Source organism: Tupaia chinensis, unplaced genomic scaffold (assembly GCF_000334495.1).
Source record: "Tupaia chinensis unplaced genomic scaffold, TupChi_1.0 Scaffold000429_1, whole genome shotgun sequence".
In the NCBI taxonomy this organism is placed as follows: Eukaryota; Metazoa; Chordata; class Mammalia; order Scandentia; family Tupaiidae; genus Tupaia; species Tupaia belangeri.
Genome location: NW_006159934.1, coordinates 1,227,989 through 1,249,884, shown reverse-complemented (window position 1 = coordinate 1,249,884; position 21,896 = coordinate 1,227,989). Strand labels below are relative to the sequence as shown.

The 21,896-nt window shown below is 51.3% G+C and overlaps 1 protein-coding gene across 1 annotated transcript in view; it reads right to left on the bottom strand.

Moving 5' to 3' along the window:
• Window positions 1-14,232: 14,232 nt before the first annotated feature.
• The window catches only part of CLIP2 (CAP-Gly domain containing linker protein 2), a 63,288-nt gene continuing 55,624 nt past the window's right edge, over window positions 14,233-21,896 (bottom strand). Inside the window, 3 exon segments of the mRNA XM_006154989.3 lie at window positions 14,233-16,136; window positions 19,880-19,942; window positions 20,252-20,437. Coding sequence (XP_006155051.2) covers window positions 16,125-16,136; window positions 19,880-19,942; window positions 20,252-20,437 — 261 coding nt within the window. The 3' untranslated portion in view covers window positions 14,233-16,124.

The following is a 21,896-nucleotide window of genomic DNA, read 5'->3' as shown; positions in this document are numbered from 1 at the left end:
TTCGACTCCGGGACTTGGTGGCTTAAACTCACACTGGCCGCGTGTGCGTGCGTTCCCAAGATCCTGCTGAGAGGAGAATGGAGGAGAAGGGATTGTGGCGTGGCCATCCCCCTGGGGGTGATTTCTCGCTTTCTGTCTCTCTGTCTCTGTCTTTCTGGTGAGCGCACGTGCCCTATAGCAAAAACCTCTCCAGAAAAAAAGAAAAAACAAAACAAAACAAACCCCCTCTAAAATCAAAACCAAAACACAGGGCACATCTATGTGCATGGCCAAAATCCTGAGAGGAGCATGGAGAAGGAATTGCAGTGTGGCCATTCCTTCGGGGGGGGGGGTGATTTCTCACTGTCACCCTCTCTCTCATGTCTGTCTCTGTGAGTCTCTCTTTGTCAAGTGCATGCACTCTATAGCAAACTACAAAAAAAAAAAACGAGGGGTCGGCAAGTGGTGTGTTGGATTCCCACATGGTTGACCCTGGTTCAAGTCCTGGACCTGGCAGCTTTCTTTCTCACTTTCCTTTTCTCTGGTCAAATTAAAAAATTATAACAAATTAAATAAATAATTTTTTTTTAAAAAAAAGAAACAAAAACACTGGGGTAAGCTGGACCGCGGCGTATTCGTAAAACAACACTGCGTGAGGCTGCCCCCGCCCCAAGTTCACGTGTGAAGACCCTCCGAGTACACCCCACGCACATGTGTCCATGATTGGGGCTGGCTGGGGTGGGGGTAAGACACAATGTCAAACCTCTGTTGTGTTGCTGTCTCCTGTCTCTCTCCCTCATGGAAGATATAAATCACTTGAAAAGATAATAAGCTTTGAACCAAGCTATGTTTGCAATTAAAGTGCCCTTGGTACACTCTGATCTTTGAGGGGCTGAAGAGGAGAGGCCTGCCCGTGCTTCCATCCCGCCCCGGGGAACACCGCCCCACCTGAAGAGGTTTAACGACACAATGGGAAAGAAGAACCAAGCCGTCCTGTGATTGTTCCCCGCAAGCCCTGCTTGGACGTCCTCGGCATCCTGCGAATTTCACGCACCGCTCCTCGGGTTGGATGTCTGCGCTTACTTAATAGCGCCTGCAATTCTTTCTTCCTCAATTTTTTTTTTTTTTTGAAGAGGTTTTTGCTACAGGGTGCGTGTGCTCGCCAGAAAGACAGAGACAGAGAGACAGAAAGTGAAAAACCACCCGCCGGGGGGGATGGTCACGCTACAATCCTCCATTCTCCTCTCGGGATCTTGGGCACGCACGCACACACTCCCAGCATGAGTTTAAGCCACCGGGTCCGGGACTCAAACTGTGGTCGACTACATGGGAGTCCAGCGACATAGCCATTATGCCAACTGCTGGTCCTCTTTTTCATATTGTCTTTCATCAATTCTAGAACTTCCTCGGCTGTTTCCTCTGGAAATAATCTTTCTCCAATTCTGTTTTCCTTTGAAACCCAATGAGACATACATGACAATTCCCTTGTATTCTGTGTCTTGTATTTCTCCAACACGTGTTGTTGAGTGCTGTGCGGGCACGGATCGGACATCGGCACTGGAAGCTCCCTTGCGGAATGCACGGCTGCGATCCCTAACCAGTCTTTGACACGTCTCACCTCTGGGAAATTTCTCAGATCTACCTCCCAGTTCTCCAATTCCCTGTCAGCGCTGTCTGATCTTTTGTTTAAAATAGCTATTAAAGTTTTCATTTTGGTGATTAGATTTTTTCATTTCTAGAAGTTCGAATTAAAGCTTTTTAAACAAGTCTTTTTAATTAAAAAAAAAAAATTAAATGAGAAAGAGGGGGAGGTGGTTATTTTTGCCAGGGTCTCGGTCCCAGCTCCCAGATAGCTAGGACCACAGTGACACACCATGACACTGGGTCTGCTTCTAGGCTGGGCTGGGAACTGAACCTGGGCCTCCCAGGCGGCCTCGGCCACTGCAGAATAATGCCCTCCTACCTGCAGCACTGTGGCTGAGTGACGGAGTCTGGTCTTTTGATAGCATGGTGTTCCCTGATTTTATTTCTAACTCAGTCTTGCTTCTTTATAACTTAAAGATACGTATTTTACATCCAATAATTTTATTTATGGAAGTTCTTTTTTTCCTGAGTTTTGTAGCTTTTGCCTCATTTATTTTAATTTTTTTATTTAAAGAAACTTCTTTCTTTCTGTTTTTTTTTTTTTTTTTTTTTTTTTAATTTTTGCCATAGGGCATATGTGCCCTGCAGAGAGAGGAGGAAAGTGAGAAATCACCCCCCAAGAGGATGGCCACACCGCAGTTCCTTTCCTCCATTCTCAGGATTTTGAGCATGTACACACGAGTCCAGTATGTTTTTGTTTTTTAAAAGAATGATTTTCTTTTTAATTTTATTGTCATTATTTTATTTTTTTGAAGTTGACCGAAGAGAGGGAACCAGCAGTTAGCATAATGGCTATGTCGCTGGACTCCCATGTAGTCGACCGCAGTTCAAGTCCTGGACCCGGTGGCTTAAAACTCACGCCAGGCGCGTGTGCGTGCGTGCCCAAGATCCCGAGAGGAGAATGGAGGAGATGGGATTGTGGCGTGACCATCCCCTCTGGGGGGTGATTTCTCGCTTTCTGTCTCTTTGTCTCTCTCTGTCTGGCGAGCGCACGCGCCCTTTAGCGAAAACCTCTCAAAAAAAAAAAAAAAGAAGTTGACCAAAGAGAGAGGGAGAGAGAGAAGGAAAGTGAGAAAGCAAGCTGCCAGGTTCAGGACTTGAACCATGGTCAGCTGTCTTAACCACCACGCCACCTGCCAGCCCTGAGCCCAGTATGTTTTGTTTTCTTTTAAGAGAGATTTTTGCAGGACCAGCAGGTAGTGTGGTGGTTAAGGGTGCTGGACTCCCACATGGCCTACTGTGGTTCAAGTCCCAGACCTGGCAGCTTGCTTTCTCAAGTTTCCTGTCACCTCCCTTTGCCAGGGCAAAGCCTTTCTGGGCCCTACTTGCAAGGAGGTTGGAGTCCCACAGGCTCTTGCTCTTGGCAAGTGTAGAGTCCTGGTTCTGATTTTCTGCCGAGTTCAGCCTGGCGCGCTGCGCCCCCTGGTGGCCATTCCTTCCTCAGCCTTTAGGACTGACTGGCTAATGCTGGGAGGGTGGGGGGTTGCAGTTGTGGCTTGAGCCTGAGTCTGCCCCTCTGGTTTCCAGATCTTTCTTTCTCGAGGATTTCCTAGACTGTTTTCTGAGCTCAGCTATGTGCTTAGAAGCATGTATGTTACATTGTATCTGACAAATCTACCAGGAGAAATTATACCGGATGAATTATTTTTAAATGGAACCTAAATACAACCACGGTGGGCTGTCTGGAGCATACTGAACGCAGGGCTGGAAGCCACACAGCTGACTGCAATCCGGACCCCGGCCTCACCAGTGACCATGACAGGCATGCGTGGGTGCCCAAGATCTTGATGAGCCAGAGGGCTGGGGGCCAGGGATTGTGGCATGACCAGACCCTGTCAAGGGCGCCTCTCTCTTCCTCCATCTGCCCCTCTCCTGTGCACTCGTATACACTTGCTATTATGAGTCTGGTCTGCTGTATTGCTAAACACAAAAGCCTCACCTTGTTTTCAGGTACAGGTTAGCTATTCCTCCACATTGTGTGGTAGGCGTTGCCCCCTTTTCTCTGTTTGGCAGTGGTTTTTTTTTTAAAGAGATTTTTGCTATAAGGCACATGTGCTCACCAGAGAGACAGAGACACAGAAAGCGAGAAATCATGCCCCGGGGGATGGCCATGCCACATCCTTCTTCCCCATTCTATTGGGATTTGGGACACACTCACACATGTGCCCAGTGTGAGTTTTAAGCCACTGGGTCCAAGACTTGAACCTTGGTAGGCTACATGGGAGTCCAGCACCTTAACCACCTGGGGTCTTATGCTGTACAGTTTTTGTTGTTGTTACTGTTTAATTTGCCAGAAGGAGTGTGTGCTTGCCAGGGGGAAAGAGAGCGAGATAGAGAGAGAAAGCACCCCCTCCCCCCAGGGAATGGTCCACAGCAATCCCTTCTCCTCCATTTCTCCCTCCCTTCAGGATTTAGGGCACACACATGCACAAGCATGTTTTTCAAGCCACCAGGTCCGGAACCTGAACCAGACAGTTGGTCACGGGGGATCCAGCTGCCTTCACCACCACACCACAGGCTGGCCCAGCCGCGTGTTTACGGTTCCTACGCTGCTGAGCTTTTCCTCCCTCTCTGCTGACTCAGGTCTGGAAATAGCTCAGTGCAAATGAAGAGAATGAGGGGGCAGGCAGGTGGCATGGTGGTTAAGGCACTGGACTCCCACATGGCCAACCACAGTTCGAGTCTTGGACCTGGCGGCTTGCTTTCTCACTTTCTCTCTCTCTCTCTGGTGAAATTTTAAAAAATAATAATAAATAAAATTTTAAAGAGAGAGAGAGAGAGAATGAGGGCTCTCCTTTGCCCGCATCTGGGGGGTGAGCCCAGGTCTCAGCCTGACCTGGGCGTGTGCCTTTGCTCAGTCTCAACGTGTCGTGGGCCTCCGGCTGGGTTGGCTCCACTCCCAGCACACAGGCAGGTCTCCCTCAGGCCTGAGTAAGGGGACACGAGAGGGGATGACGATAAACTTGACTAGTGTCACCAGACCTCCCACCTGTTTGCCTCAGGTCATCTGCTAGTCTAGTGCATGCTGTCACAGGTGGAGTGTCCTTTATCGAAAACGCTTGGGGCCAGGGCCAGCAGGAGGCGTGGTGGAGGCGCTGGCCTCCCACAGAGTCTTGGACCTGGCTGCTTGCTTTCTCATTTTCTCTCTCTTCTGGTCAATTTTTTTAAAATGGCAACGATGGGAGCCAGCAAGTGGCATGGCAGTTAAGGGCACTGGACTCCCACATGGCTGGTTTGAGTCCTGAACCTGGCAGCTTGCTTTCTCACTTTCCCTTTCTCTCTCTGTCTCTCTGTCTCTCTAGTCAAATGAAAAAATAATAGTAACAAATAAAATTAAATAATAAAAACGGCAATGATGAATAAAATTAAATAAAATAATTCTTCAACACTGCTTAGGACCAGAAGTGTTTTGAATTTCAAATTTTGGAACATTTGCATATACAGAGTACATATTTGAAGGATGGGACCCCAATCTAAATACCAAATTCACTTAAGTTCATATGTATCTTATTCACACAGCCTGAAGGTAGTTTTATACATGATTTTATTTTTTTAGAGGTTTTTGCCTTAGGGTGTGTGCACTCACTGTAGAGAGAGACAGAGACAGTGAGAGGGGAAGTAAGAAATCACTCCCCAGGGAAGATGGCCATACCGCAATCCCTTGTCCTCCATTCTCCTCCTGGGATCTTGGGCACGCATGCACAGGTGCCCGGTATGAGTTTCAAACCACCAAGTCTAGGACTCCAACCACAGTGGACCATGTGGGAGTCCAGTGACATAACTACTATGCCATCTGCTGGCCCCATATACATGATTTTTATTTTTAAATTTATTTATTTATAGAGAGATTTTCTTGCTATAGGGTATGCGTGCTTGTCAGAGAGAGACAGAAAGCAAGAAATCACCCCCTGTGGGGATGGCCACGCCGCAGTCCCTTCTCCTCTGTTCTCCTCTCGGGATCTTGGGCATGCGCACACACGTGCCTGGCGTGGGTTTCAAGCAGCCATGTCCAGAATCAAACTGCGGTCGACTACATGAGAGCCCAGCGACATAACCATTATGCCATCTGCTGGTCCCCCATATACATGATTTTTAATAATTTGGGGCATAAGACAAAGTTTGTGAATATTGAATCATCAGACATCAAAGTGGAAAAAAGAAAGAAACTGAAGCCAGATTTTCCAGTTGGCATCATGCTGGTGCTAAGAAAGTTTCGGAGTTTGGAATCTTCCAAGAAGGATACTCAACCTGTATTAAGAACTTTCATCTATGTCGATGTCTTTGTGTACATAATACAGTATTTCTCCATCCAAACGCGCATCAGGAGGAGAGTGGGGGCCAGGCGGTGGCGCGGTGGTAACCCAGCTGGACCCACACGGGAAAGTCCTGGGGCCGCCCCGTGCCTGCCGGATATGTGTGCGCATGCCCGTGACCCAGGGAGACGGGGACCCTGCCGGGGGCGCCTCTCTGCCTGTCTCTCTCCTCCACAGAAGAAATATATCAATAAACTTAAAAAAAAAAAAAAGAGGCGTTGGGCCAGCCCACAGCCTGGGGTTAAGGCAGCTGGACACCCCCCGTGGGCGACTGCATGTCTTGGTTCCCAGGCCTGGGGGCTCGAGAAACCTGCTGGGCATGTGTGCATGCCCCAAATGCCGAAAGGAGGGAGAAATGGAGGAGAAGGGATTGCAGCGTGACCATCCCCTACGGGGAGTGCTTTTTCACTTACCCTCTCTCTCTGGCAAGTGCACGTACCCTCCGGCAAAATTAAAAAAATGAAAAAGAAGAAGATGGGTAAATAAATTGTGGTATATTCACGAAACAGGATACCACTGGGCTGTTGCTACACACAAGAAAGGGATGAATCTGACAGAGCTACTGCGGCGCTGAGACGCCTAGACCCCAAGCAGTAGATGCTGAGATGCTCTCTGGTCAATTAAAGTAAATAAATAAATAAAGTTAAATAAAATAATTCCTTATCTATATATATATATTGCTAGAGGGTGCATGTGCTCCACAGAGAAAGAGTAAGAGAGACAAAGAGAGAGAAGGCACCCCCTAGTGGGCCACGGTTGCTCTGCAATCCCTTCTCTTCCATTTCTCCATCCTATCAGGATTTTAGGCATGCACATGTACCTAGCATGTTTTTCAAGCCACCAGGGCCAGGATTCGAACCAAGTATTTGAAGGATGGGACCCCAATCTAAATACCAAATTCACTTAAGTTCATATGTATCTTATTCACACAGCCTGAAGGTAGTTTTATACATGATTTTATTTTTTTAGAGGTTTTTGCCTTAGGGTGTGTGCACTCACTGTAGAGAGAGACAGAGACAGTGAGAGGGGAAGTAAGAAATCACTCCCCAGGGAAGATGGCCATACCGCAATCCCTTGTCCTCCATTCTCCTCCTGGGATCTTGGGCACGCATGCACAGGTGCCCGGTATGAGTTTCAAACCACCAAGTCTAGGACTCCAACCACAGTGGACCATGTGGGAGTCCAGTGACATAACTACTATGCCATCTGCTGGCCCCATATACATGATTTTTATTTTTAAATTTATTTATTTATAGAGAGATTTTCTTGCTATAGGGTATGCGTGCTTGTCAGAGAGAGACAGAAAGCAAGAAATCACCCCCTGTGGGGATGGCCACGCCGCAGTCCCTTCTCCTCTGTTCTCCTCTCGGGATCTTGGGCATGCGCACACACGTGCCTGGCGTGGGTTTCAAGCAGCCATGTCCAGAATCAAACTGCGGTCGACTACATGAGAGCCCAGCGACATAACCATTATGCCATCTGCTGGTCCCCCATATACATGATTTTTAATAATTTGGGGCATAAGACAAAGTTTGTGAATATTGAATCATCAGACATCAAAGTGGAAAAAAGAAAGAAACTGAAGCCAGATTTTCCAGTTGGCATCATGCTGGTGCTAAGAAAGTTTCGGAGTTTGGAATCTTCCAAGAAGGATACTCAACCTGTATTAAGAACTTTCATCTATGTCGATGTCTTTGTGTACATAATACAGTATTTCTCCATCCAAACGCGCATCAGGAGGAGAGTGGGGGCCAGGCGGTGGCGCGGTGGTAACCCAGCTGGACCCACACGGGAAAGTCCTGGGGCCGCCCCGTGCCTGCCGGATATGTGTGCGCATGCCCGTGACCCAGGGAGACGGGGACCCTGCCGGGGGCGCCTCTCTGCCTGTCTCTCTCCTCCACAGAAGAAATATATCAATAAACTTAAAAAAAAAAAAAAGAGGCGTTGGGCCAGCCCACAGCCTGGGGTTAAGGCAGCTGGACACCCCCCGTGGGCGACTGCATGTCTTGGTTCCCAGGCCTGGGGGCTCGAGAAACCTGCTGGGCATGTGTGCATGCCCCAAATGCCGAAAGGAGGGAGAAATGGAGGAGAAGGGATTGCAGCGTGACCATCCCCTACGGGGAGTGCTTTTTCACTTACCCTCTCTCTCTGGCAAGTGCACGTACCCTCCGGCAAAATTAAAAAAATGAAAAAGAAGAAGATGGGTAAATAAATTGTGGTATATTCACGAAACAGGATACCACTGGGCTGTTGCTACACACAAGAAAGGGATGAATCTGACAGAGCTACTGCGGCGCTGAGACGCCTAGACCCCAAGCAGTAGATGCTGAGATGCTCTCTGGTCAATTAAAGTAAATAAATAAATAAAGTTAAATAAAATAATTCCTTATCTATATATATATATTGCTAGAGGGTGCATGTGCTCCACAGAGAAAGAGTAAGAGAGACAAAGAGAGAGAATGCACCCCCTAGTGGGCCACGGTTGCTCTGCAATCCCTTCTCTTCCATTTCTCCATCCTATCAGGATTTTAGGCATGCACATGTACCTAGCATGTTTTTCAAGCCACCAGGGCCAGGATTCGAACCAAGGTCAGTCACATGGGATCTGGCTCCCTGTGCAGAGCGCTTAACTGCTGCACTACAGGGCCAATCCTCAAATTGAAAAAAAAAAAAAAAAACAAAAAAACTTAAGGTTTTTGCCATAGGGCAAGTGAGCTCACCAGAGACAGACAGAGAGGGATAGTGGGAAATCACCCCCCAGGGGGATGGTCACACTGCTATCCCCTCTCCTCCAGTGTCCTCTCAGGACTTTGGGCACACACACACATGAACCCAGCATGATTTTGAAGCTGCCAGGTCCGGGACTCAAACCACCCTCAGCCATGTGAGAATCCACTGCCTCAGCTACCACGCTAATATGAAATGTTGCCTCTCAATTTAAAATTTTAAGATGAGTTTATTCAGCTCAATGATGAAAGTTATCAGAATATCCTCCTGAAAATTATTTTTTCTTAGACAAAAAGCAGAAAATCAAGTCTCAGGTCGGCAGGCAGAGTGGTGGTTAAGGGCGCTGGACTCCCACATGGCCAAGTGCAGTTCGAGTCCCAGACCTGGCATTTTGCTTTCTCACTTTTCTCTCTTTCACTCTGTCCCTCTCTGGTCAAATGAAAATAAAAATAAAAATAAATAAAGTTAAAATAATTCTTTTTTTTTTGGAGAGTTTTTTTGCTATAGGGCGCGTGCGCTCGCCAGACAGACAGAGACAGACAGAGAGACAGAAAGCGAGAAATCACCCCCCAGGGGGATGGCCACACCGCAATCCCTTCTCCTCCATTCTCCTCTCGGGATCTTGGGCACACACGCACATGTGCCCGGCGTGAGTTTTAAGCCACCAGGTCCCGGACTCGAACTGCGGTTGACTACATAAGAGTCCAGCGACATAGCCATTACGCTAACTGCTGGTCCGAAGTTATTATAATTCTTTTAAAAAGTCTCGGGGGGTAGCCGCAGCCTCCCTGCAGATGGGGAGTGTCCATTAGCTTCCATGTCGCGCTCTGGGTCAGCAGAACTGTCTGCACCATTGTCTTCCTCTTCCAGTTCCAGGCATCCGTGCTGCTCTCAGCACCCCCGAGAACCGGACAGCAGATGCCGGGACTGTGCTGCGTGGCACATGGCCGCAGACCAGGCCGCTCCGTCTGCATTTCCCTGCTTACCGCTTTCCTTCCACTCACTTCTCTTCCAGGCTCTTGCATCAGACTTGACCTTCCAACCTAGGAAATTCTCCATTGTCGGGCGTGCCATGAAATCACCACGCTCGCCTCCTGCATCCTCTGGCCTCGTGTCTCATCTCGCTCCCTTCTGGTCGGCTGACACCACGGTGAGGGTGAGGGTCGATGGTTCGCCGCCCCCGGGGGTTCTGCCCATCACGCTCGTAATTGTGAGACGTCTGAGCCGTCCCTGTCTTTTAGGTTCACCTGGGAGAATCTTTCATGTAAGAGGCTTCGTCTGGGTATCTTTCACTGTATGGAAACTTGAGCAGGATCTCGACAGTTTCATCATTGTCCTCAGTCTCGGATGTTACAATAACGGTGAAGCTGAGTGACGGTGCCGGAGAACTGTGCTCTCAAGCTCATCGTTCGCCCCTCAGCCTCCTCACAGCGGTGGTTCTGCTGGGGAGAGCACGCCAGGCCTGGAGCCGGGCAGGTGGGCCCAGAGCCTCGTGCGTGATGCTAGAATCTGTCACCGTGGCCACTGCCCGTGAGTGGCCCAGACACCGTGGTTCACTGAAGTGGGACGGCAGCATAACATGGAGTCCCAGGCTGGGAGACTCGGGGCTCAAAGCCAGCAGAGCCTGTGGCCCTGGGTCACCTCTACCTGTTCCCTAGTTCCACATTTAATCCGCTTCATGTTTTTCCTTTTTATAATTTTGCTATAGGGCATGTATGCTCACTGGAGAGACAGAGACAGGGAGAGAGAGGAGAGAGGGAAAGTCCAGTCACTGCCCCCAGGGGGATGGCCATGCCGCAATTTCTTCTCCACCCTCCCCTCGGGATTTGGGGTATGCAAACACACACACCTGGCATGTTCAAGCCCCTGGGTCTGAAATAAGGACCATGCAGTCAGCCGTGTGGGATCCAGCCTCCTTCATCACGCCACTAGCTGGCCCAGAATTCTCTTTTAAAGAAAGTAGCTTATTGCTCTGTGCGCTTGCGTGTACAGAGCAGGAGGGTGGAGCGGAGTCGTGAGGTATGAATAGAGAGCCTTATCCTGCTAAGAATAAACTCCTCCAGCCTCTGCCTTTTGTTTCATTGACTGCAAAGAGAAGCAGACTTAGTTTGCCAGATACAAATCGGCGACTCTGATGGAACCATCAGTAGGAATACCACTGGAAACTCTGTGCTCCTGGAACCAGCTTAGTTCCAGGGACTTTCTGGGAACTCGCTGGTGAGATCTGCTACCAGTTCCAGCTGGAGTAAGAATGGATTTGGGAGTATATTGGCTTAGTTTTGGAGGAAAATAACCGGATGCAAGATGGAAATAGGAAGTCTTCAGAGGCTGTTATTTGTGTACCTGTAATGAACTCAGCATTTGTGCCAGAGCCCCTCAGGCCAGCAACAGAAAGGTCTCAAGCATTTTAGACGTCCAGCAGTACCTATTTCATCTTGGGGATCAGGTCCAGCTCAGCAGTTTTAAGAGAAATGGAAAGGACCATATGACGTGTTGCTACCTTCGTCTTCAGCCTTGAACTCAGCAGTAATCGAGCCATGGGAACATCACACCTAAGTAAGGCCTTGCCCACCCAGGATGGAGGAAAGAATTGCTCAGCTCATGGGCCATCAGGCATATAATAAACCTCTATGGTACCTTTCTAAGCAGAAGCCTGCTGGCTCCTGTTAATAATGACATTGATGTTCAGCCAATGAGTAACTTGGGAAAGTAATGCCTTAGTCAAAATTTCCCGATATAAAGCATCTTCAGCCCACTTGAGAGTGCTGGATGTGTCATCTGAAGCCATAGCCTGGATTGAGCAACAGCAATCCTCTGGTTTTACCTGCCACTAACTTCCTAAGTGCTTCGTTGTTCTGAGAGGATGCATCCCAACACCTACCATTCATTGTTTTACTTGCTATTTGCAAAAGGGAGTGTACTTTCAAGTACAAGTGGCATCTATCCCAAACCTAGGACCACCATTCTGCTTCACTCTACCAATGGAAATAGATAACACATTCTTTCAGGCACAAAGATATACTTAAAGGTATAGGGAAACTGTTGACTGCTGACTTACTAATATTTAGGTACCTTATATTCAAAGGATGCTTGTACTGTGTTCTGAATATATTACAGTTCATGAGCCAGTTGTCCTATAAAGCCACAAGTGATTGTGGAGAGGCCATTTAGCTTTATAATCATAAAATGCGACCTGATAGAAATCACGATTGAATCTGACAGGATTGAAGCAAGTCCGCTTGAGGTTTAGTAGGACTGCAGCCATTTTGAAATTAATAAAGGCCTCTGAGGAGAACAATCTATCCAAATGCTGAGTCATGGGGAGGTCTACTTGAGGAATGTCAGGTGAGAAATCAAGAATGGGTGTTTGAAGGAAAACAGGAATCAGGATAATTGCTCAAAGGAAAGTAATTGACTTTGATTGATTGTGGTGAGGAATGATTGGCAAGTGCTTGCATCTTGTATCTATAAATACTAAGCACATGTGTGCTTTCTGACTGTCTCCCTGTAATCTGGTTACAGAATAAATTCCCTGACTGTCTCCCTGTAATCTGGTTAGGTAAAAAAAAAATTCCCTTCTTCTCAAAAAAAAAAAAAAAAAAAAAAGTAACTTATTGGGGCTGGCAAGTGGCATAGTGGTTGGGGTGCTGGACTCCCACATGGCTGATAATGATTCGAGTCCTGGACCTGGCAGTTGCTCCCTCACTCCCCCTCCTTCTCTCTCTGTCTCTCTGGTCAAACTGAATAATAAAAATAGTAATTAATAAAATTAAATAATTCTTTTTTTTCTAGGAGAGGTTTTTGCTATAGGGCACATGCACTCCCCAGAAAGACAGAGAGAGACAGACAAAAAGCGAAAAATCACCCCCCAGGGGGGATGGCCACACTGCAATCCCTTCTCCTTCATTCTCCTCTCGGGATCTCGGGCACACATGCACACGCGCCCAGCCTGAGTTTAAGCCATTGGGTCCAGGACTTGAACCATGGTTGACTACATGGGAGTTCAGCGACATAGCCATTACGCCAACTGCTGGTCCTTAAATAATTTTTTTTTATAAAGAAAGTAACTTAACAAGGGGAAGTTCACGTAATATAAAATCAATCACCTGAACAGGCTCTTGGTGGCTTTCCCACATTCCAGTTGTTACGACAATCAGGTCTCGGTAGGCGGGCCTCCCCTTCCCTGGCCCCCAGCAATCTGGTTCTGTCCCTGTGGACTTTTCTGTTCTGGGTATTCTTTTCTTTTTTAGACAGGGTCTGGCTGTCACAAACCTGACTCTGCCTCCTGAGTTGCCAAGTGACAGGTGTGACCCACCCCTGGGGAATGGCTAGACTGGGGATTGAACCTGGGCCTCCCCTGTGGGCCGGCCTTGCAGAGCAGTCTTAGCAGGCACGCCTCTGCGCCTGGGCTTGTCTGGCTTTCACTGAGCATGATGCTTGGCAGGTTTATTGGCCTTGTCACAGGTGTCAGGCTTCACCCCTCTTTGCGCCCACACCATGTGCATTATATGACCGTCCCCCTGCTTCCACTCATTCACCTGGCGGGCACTTGTGCTGTTTCTTCTCGGCTATCACGAATCCTTGCTATGAACACGGTGTACAGGTTTTCTGGACATTTTTAAAAAGAATTATTCATTTTATTCTTTCATTCCTCTTTAAAAAGAGATTTATTATTTGTTATCATTATTTTTGAGTCTGACCAGAGAAAGTGAGAAGGCAAGTGGCCAAGTCTGGGACTCGAACTGTGGTCAGCCATGTGGGAAAGTCCAGCGCCTTAACCACCACGCCAACAGCAGGTCCCTTTCTGGAAATTTTCATGCTTCCCGGTACAGGCCTGGGAATCAAAGTGCCGAGTCACGTGATCACCATGGCTCACGTTCTGAGAAACCTCCAAACTGTTTTCCAAAGTGGCTGTACCCCTTCCACCACTGATGTGCGAGACTTTCTTTCTCCACCTCCTTTACTGTCTTCTAAAAACTGGAGTCATCTGAGACCAGCAGATGGTATAATGGTTATGTCGCTGGACTCCCGTGTAGTGGACCGTGGCTCAACTCCCGGACCCAGTGGCTTACAAGTCACAGTGGGCGCCTGTGCATGCATGCCCAAGACACTGAGAGGAGAATGGAGAAGGGATTGCAGCATGCGCCCCAGGCACCCTCAGCCCTGGTCACAGGAGGCCACCCTTGTGCTCCTCCCATACCTGGACTTTCCCTTGTCTCCAGGCCTCTGCGGAGCCCTGAGGGTACGTGGGGTTTGAGACCAGATGTCTCAGAGCATCCTGAGCCGTTGTCTGCCCAGGGCTGGTGTGGAGGAGCAGGACGGGAGGGGAACCTGAATGAGGATGAGGGCCCTTTTTGAGGGTGGTGACATGCACAGAGCCCTGGTCCTTGGGGGGCTCAGAGCCTCAGGAGCAAGAACACTCAGGGAGGCCATGCAGTGTGCTGGGAGGCACTGGAAAGCCTGGAGGGCAGTATGGACCATTTAGAGGATGGGGGTGTGGTGTGGACACACCAAGGCCTGGCACCTGCTGACCCCAGGGGCCCACAGACAGCAGCAGACGACACAGAGGTCCTAGACCTCAGTCACAAGCTTTATTGTCCCGAGCACGGACTTGCCACACTTCAACAATTCCACTGGGGAGAGGGGACGGGGTGGGCTAGGGGGAGGCATGGCGGAGACACACCTGGGTGGCCACACGGGGCAGGCTGAGAGGCCCACGAAGGCAGGTGCCCACAGGGAAATCGCTGCTGGGACACCTGCCACCACGGCCCCACCCTGCTGCCCAGCTGTGGGCCTTTGGCTGTTAGTAGGTAACTGCCTGCTGTGGGCGGGCGGAGCTGCCTGGTCTTGCTGGGAAGAGTGGTATTTGGCTCTGGGTTAGGCCACTAAAGCAGCGCTTCTAGACTGCTGTTAATAAAACCACATGCGAGTGCTACCGAAAGCCACCGGGGAGCGGCAGGGGCGGCCAGGACTAACTTGCACCCGGGGAACAGCTGCATTTAGGCGAGAACAGGAGCGCCACCTAGTGGTGCCTGGCAGTGCTCACAGAGGTCACTGGGGCTGTTTCTCTGAACTAATCACCTGTCCTGTGCACTTGGGAAGACCAGGCCTCTCCTCTCATGCCCCTGCAGGGGAGGTCCTGCACGAAAACCCTCCCAAGCTGTGAGCTGAGGGTGGGGCTGGGCCCCTGAGCTGCTGCTGAAGTCCACCATGGCAGGTGGCCTCATTCCCTCCAGCCCAGGAGAGAGGGCTGCTGGCCAACACCAAACTGGCCTCTCCCACCAAACGTGGCTGAGGTTAACTCAGCAGAGGAGAAAGGAAGACAGGGCTCGGAGAGCTCTGTGCAGGCACCTGGCAGAACTGAGGGGCTGTAGGTGTGTGTGTGTTCCGATGAGTGTGCGAGACACACACATCCCTGAACGCCTGCACGTAGCTGGGTGTGTGTGTGCACATCTAGCTGCTGGAACGTTTGCAGTGTCTGCAGCACGGCCCTGCAGGCCTGGGCTCAGCCCTGGAACCCAAGCACGCCCCATCCACTTGACCATGTGTGCACACGGTCCCTCTGTGTGTCAACAGGGCGTGCACGTCAGGGCCAGCATGGGGAACCTGCAGGTGGGAGGCCTGGTTCTGGACCAGCTAGCCAGCCTAGGAGACACTGTATCTCTGACTAGCCAACACACACCTGGAGCCCTTGCTCGGCTCCCCTGCAGCCCCGTCCCCAGCTCCAAGCCAGGGCGTGCCCAAGGCTGCGGTGGGAGTGAGGAGGGGGCTTCCAAACATCCCTAATACTGTAGCTCTCGGCCTTGGTGAACACCTCAGGCCATAGGCTGGGGTGTGTGTGAGCATGTTGATCTTGGTGGGGGCAGGACCCTGGCCCACCAACCCCTTGGACCCAGGGCCTCGCTGGGCAGACAGGCTGAGGGGACCGTATGACTGTCTGAAGGAGGCTCGGTGCGTGGGGACGAGAAGCTCGGGACTGCTTTGACCTGGAAGTGGTCATGGGAAGGCGCCCCACCTGGCTCCTGAAGACGGGACTTCCCTCCTTGGTACCTGCAAGGAGAAGCTGGGCTCCCCTGTGGCCCCGCTGGGGGGAGAGGAGAAAGGAGGGTGAGGAGCTGCCCGGGTGCCGAGATGGTCCATGGGCAGCTTATTCTGGGAAAGGGCCTGGTCAGATCACTTCTGCCTCCCAAGCAAACTCTGGAAGCTGCCGGCGTCCAGGCTGCAGGTCCGGGGGCCAGGCCCGGCTGTACCGCTGTCTGTGGAAGGCCGTGACGGACGAAGCCTCCTGGGCCGGCAGAGGGTTCAGGGTGGGGGATTGTCCGCGGCGGTGAGGACGTTATTGTTACAAACACTGTCTGGTCTCCAAAGTGACAGTCCTGGCCCCCGCCTGGAGGGGGGTGCCGCCGGGCAGCCCGGCGGGGTTCTGGAATGGACTGGGCCGCTCCACGGTGTTGCTCAGGGTCAGTGCTTGTCCTAGAGAGAGCAAGGGCTTGATCAGCAAGTGTGTGCAGGAGCCTCGAGGGACAGGTGGGTGGCGGGGAAGGAGAGCGTGTCGGGCAGGCCCGCACAGGGGACGCCTCACTGTGTGACTGGGGCACGAGTGGGAGATGATAAACTGAAAGGAAGGGGCAAGTGCAGATGGGCTTTACAACGAGCCCCCAAGCGGGCCAGCAGGTGGTATGGAGGTTAAGGCACTTGGATCCCACATGGCCAACTCGGTGGTTCGAGACCCAGTGGCTCAAATCTCATGGCAGGTGTGAGTGCGTGCCCAAAATCCCGAGAGGAGAGAGGAGGAGAAGGGATTGCAGGTGGCCATCTCCCCTGGGGGATGATTTCTCACTTTCAGTCTCTGGTGAGTGCACGCACCCTATAGCAAAACTAAAAATCAATAATAAATAAATTAAATTAAAAAGAAGAGAATCCAAGTCTGCAGGGAGCCCGGATCACAGGGCACGCAAACAGGAGACCCTGTGCCTCCCTGTCACATGTGTAACTGGGCGGACCCCGGGTGCCTCACAGCGGCGCTGGGAGGACAAAGCCACAAGAGGCAGAGACTTCAGCTGCCGGGGGCCCCAGCCAGGGCCTCTGCCCTTTCTCAGGCTGTCCAGGCCCCTACCTCCTGGGGCCGCCACTGGCCTGGCCCTTGGCAGTTGTAGTGAGCTCCCTGGTCTGAGGCCCCACTGTCAGAGCTGGAACCATGAGGTGGAGGCAGGGTCCTGTCCAAGGTCACATGACAAGCTAGGGTCAGAGGTGGTGACAGGCCAGTCACTGGATTCTTCCCACCTCATCAGGCTGGTGCTGGGCAGAAGGTGAATGCCAGCAGTCAGCTGGAGGACAGGGTGGGCTGGGGCCCCCTGTGCACCCTCGGAAATGACACGATCAAGAAAGACATGACCAGCATGGGAATCCCAGGAGCCCCTCAGGCCCATGAAGTTCTAGAAAATCAATCTGATACACACGAGCTTATAAAAGGTAGAATTTACAGAGCTAGCTTAAGAGAGAAAATGCACGTATTTAAAATATTTGGTGTGGTGGTTGAGGTACTGGACTTCCACATGGCCGACCACGATCTGAGTCCCAGACCTGGTGAATTACTTTCTCACTTTCTCTGTCTCTCTCTGGTGAGCATTATGTGCCCTATAGCAAATGAAAAGTAATAATAATACAATTAAATAAATAATTCTTTTTTTTTTTCTTTGGGAGAAATTTTCACTGTAGGGCACGTGCGCTCGCCAGACAGAGAGAGAGAGACATAGAGACAGAAAGTGAGAAATCACCCCCCAGGGGGGATGGTCACGCCGCAATCCCTTCTCCTCCATTCTCCTCTCGGGATCTTGGGCACACATGCACACGCGCCTGGCGTGAGTTTTAAGCCACCGGGTCCGGGACACAAACCGCGGTCGACTACGTGGGAGTCCAGCAACATAGCCATTACGCTAACTGCTGGTTCCCAATAAATCATTCTTAAAAAGTAAAATAAAATATTAGGTGTGTGCCATCCAGCGCCATGGTGTGGTGGTAAAGCACTGTACAGAGGAAGCCAGTTCTCACGTGATAACCAGGGTTTGAGTCCTGTCCCTGGTGGCTTGAAAAACATGCTGGGCATGCACATACATGTCAGGATGGAGAATTGGAGGAAAAAGGATTGAAGCAAGCCCAGGCCCTGTTGGGGGTTGGATTTTGTTATCTACAGCGCTGGGCTCCGTACAATCACCTAGAACACCGAATTCGAGAATGCTGGACCGCCGCTCGTAGTCGATATACAGGTAAGTTCCTACAAGCTTCTGCCCACACTGATCAACTGACCAGTAACATAATCTTATTTTTTAGTTTTTTTTGCCATAGGATGCATGCACTCACCTGAGAGACATGGGGTGAGGGAGAGTGAGAAATCACCCCCCAGGGGGGATGGCCATGCCGCAATCCCTTTTCCTCCATTCTCCTCTCAGGATCTTGGGCATGCACGCACACACACCCAGCGTGAGTTTTAAGCCACCGGGTCTGGGACGCTAACTGTGGCCAACTACGTGGGAATCCAGCGACATAGCCATTATGCTAATTGCTGGTCCCAACAACCAGCAAGATTTTCAAGCTGCTGGGTCCAGGATTTAAGCCACTGTAGACCAAGTGGGAGCCCAGTGCCTTAACCACCATGCCACCTGCTGGCCTCAGTATCATAACTATTTGTGAAAACGCATGTCGGTTTGAGGATACCTTATTTAATATCTAGTATTGATCCATTAACATCAAACACATGGCCAGCAGACTCAGGTCATGCCTGAACCGAGCGTATCTAACACGAGTACTTTCTCCTGAGCCACATCAGAGCTCTCCTGCGTTAGAAACACTAGACAACTCGTCCACGCTGCACTGAGGGGCCACTTTATTTTACAAGTTTGTTTCTTCCATGAGAAAGAGAGGCAGAGACAGAGAGACAGGCACCAACGCAGTCTTTCACAGCCAGATCGTGTGCACGTGTGGCCAGGGTGCTCAGGGAGGTCCCCAGATGCAAACCCAGGCCCTTTCCCGCATGTGCTTGGCTGTTTCCACTGTGCCACCACCTGGCCCTCTGGGGGTCATTTGAAAGAGTGAAATCACTAAAAAGCACAAAAACATGAAAATATGACACCACATGAACCATGACAAGGCTATCTGTTTGCAGTGCAAGACAAAATAAGAAGGCAGCCCGCAGCCTTAGGCAGGGACACACACGCTGCACAGGTGCAATTTTTCACCTCTTTGCGTATGTCTGTGAATGACTACAAAAGCACAAGGGTATTTTTTTTTTTAAGGTTTTTGCCATAAGGTGCATGTGTTTGTCAGAGAAAGCGAGAGAGAGAGAAAGAGAGAAACAGCGAGAAAGTGAGATATCAACTCCTGGGGGATCGCCACACCAGAATCCTTTCTCCTCTAGGGATGTTGAGCACGCACACACGCACACACGCACGCACATGCACCCAGTGTGATTTTCAAGCCACCCGGCTGGGACTCGAACCATGGTCGGCCATGTGGGAGTCCAGTGCCTTAACCATTCTGCCACTTGTTGGCCCCAGTGTAAGAGTACTGATTTGAGAATTACTAATACACTTCAGAGAGTGGGTGTATCTACATATGTGGAGCTCTCAGATGAGGCTGCACAGTAGGCAGGTATGCACACAGGCTCCTGCGCACGCACTTAGGGAAGGGCAGGAAGGGTAGCCCTTAAAAATTAATCTTGGCTACTTCTAGGTAGAACAGCTACTGGTATTTTTTTAATTTGCCAGAAGGTGATGCACTCATTGGAGAGAGAGAGAGAGAGAAAGAGAGAGAAAGCACTCCCCACCGAGTGTGATCAGGCCGCAATCCCGTCTCTGCCTCTCCCTCCTTTTGGGATGCTGGGTGCATGCATGCGTGCACACTTGCATATTTTTCAAGTTGTCAGTTGTCCATGGGATTCAGCTGCCTTAACTACCATGCTACCGATTGGCCCTAGTATTTTCTTCTTTATACACCTTTTTTTTTTTTTCTGGAAGTTTCCCCAAAGTCAGTTATGATAAGGAAATGTTTTACAGAGGGGAGGAACCAAGGCTCACACAGCAGGCTGAATAAGGAATCAAGTTTGACGCATGAGCCCCCTCTGTGAACAACCTGACTGAAGCTTCTCTCGCAATGTAGCCTTGTCCATGTGCACTTTCAGCTCTCCAGGGAGGTCTGTCTGGAGGCCAGGCGCCCCTTACCTCTGGTTTGTGGGCTTTGTCTTGCTGGTGGATGCCGTTTGTGGAGCCTGAATTGCTGATGGTCTGTAGGGAGCACAGGAAAAGCTAAGCAAGGTGCATCAGGTGGCAGTTCCTAGTTCGCCCACTAGAGGGCAGGGGCTTCCCGACAGGTACACCCTGATCTCCCAACCCAACCCCTTCAGTGTGGGACTCCCAGAACCCGAGAGCAGTCCTCTTGAAGCAAGGTTCATCTTCCCTTTGGTCTGAGCTCCTCCGGGTAGAGCCATGCACCCCTAGGCCTTGGACTCCTGGAGGGCAAGGCCGCCTCCCACCTCAGCGCTGGCTCCTGGCTATCCCACCTGGGGTCCCCTCCTGGCCAGGCAAGGGGCTCACCTGGGCCTTGTCGGAGCAGCTCCTCATGGCCTCCATGAGCTTCTCCACCTGCTGAGTCTGGTCCAGTGCGTCTCTCAGCGCATCCTCTGTGCTCATGAGCTGGTGCTGCAGCCGCAGGAGCTCAGGCGCCGAGGACGGGTCGATGAGGGAGTAGCGCCTCTGGTCCGACAGCGCCTTCTCCTTGTCCTGGGAGATGCAAGAACGTGAGCCAGTGTAGACACCTGCCTTTGCGGGCACATCGTGTGTATGCGGGGGGCTCACCCCTAGGCAGAATGTACTTTGGCCTCGCTCCGTCTCCAGGTGCTCAGCCTGGGCATCACCTGATGTCCCTCAGGCCTCCCTCCCTCCCAAGGGTCCCTGCTCTGAACCCTGGGGCTGTCAGATGCTCCACATTCTCATTTCTGGAAGTCTAGGATACCTTCCCCCACACACACCCTCACACTGTCACAGGACCCTTCCCGTTGTGTCTTCCCAACCTTTTTCTTTCTTTTTTTGCAAGGTTTTTGCTATAGGGCACGTGTACTCGCCAAAAAGACAGAGAGAGACAGAGAGAGACATAGAGACAGAAAGCGAGAAATCCCCCCCCCAGGGGGGATGGCCCCGCCACAATCCCTTCTCTTTCTCCTCCTCTCAGGATCTTGGGCATGCACGCACACGCGCCCGGCGTGAGTTTAAGCCACCAGGTCCAGGACTCAAACCGTGGACGGCTACATGGGAGTCCAGAGACATAGCCTTTACGCCATCTGCTGGTCCCCCTCCCAACCTTTTTAGGGCCACTCGCTACCATCGTGATGCCAGACGCATACCTGCCACGGGCTGCCAGCGTCCTCACGGACCCCATCTTTCAGGCACTGCCGGCCTTCCACCCCCTCAGACTCCAAGCAAACTTCCTCCCCAACCTGAGCCCTCCTCCCACATGTGGTCTCCGTCCACCCATGCTCTTCCCAGTTCTCCACCACAGTGCAGGGAGAGGCGGAGAGGCTGCCTTGTCAGCCCTGCGGCCTCCGTTCAGCACTGCCCACCTCCCATGTGGCTCTGGGAAATCTGGAGGGAAGCAACACCCCGTCTTCCCCAGCCTGGGGCCCTGTCTTCTCCTAAGTCACTCCCAGCCCACTGGGCCATGGGACCACAGAAGATGCTGGGGCCAAACCCTGGCTGGCCAGATGTGCCCAGATTTGAGGGCAGCAGAGCCCATGACCCGTCTCCTGTTGGTAAATGTGGCAGTGACCCTCCTATGTCCTAACTCCAAGGGCGGCCAAGAGCCTGCTCCCAGCAATGGGAGGGCCCTGGTTCTCCTTCCACCTCTTACCCAGTGTGGCTGAGCCCGGAGGCCAGGCAGGAGGGTGGGGAGGGGCTTTGGAATAGCTCCCTCGACTGGAGCCCCATCTTCCTGGAGCCTCCCCACCCATACCCAGGAAGGGAGGGGCCTAGGGATGGCCCTTACTGACCACAGTGGGGTGGCAGGGGATGGTTCCACCCTGAGCTGCCAGCATCACTGCTACCCCCACCCTCACTTCTGGGGACTCAGCTCAAAGCCTGAGTGGAGAAGAACCCCGGCATCCTGTCTCCCAGGGCTGGAGGAAACCTCCAGGTTCTAGTCTCCTTCCCGAGGCGGCGCGACTCCGCTGCAGGACGCTGAGCAAGG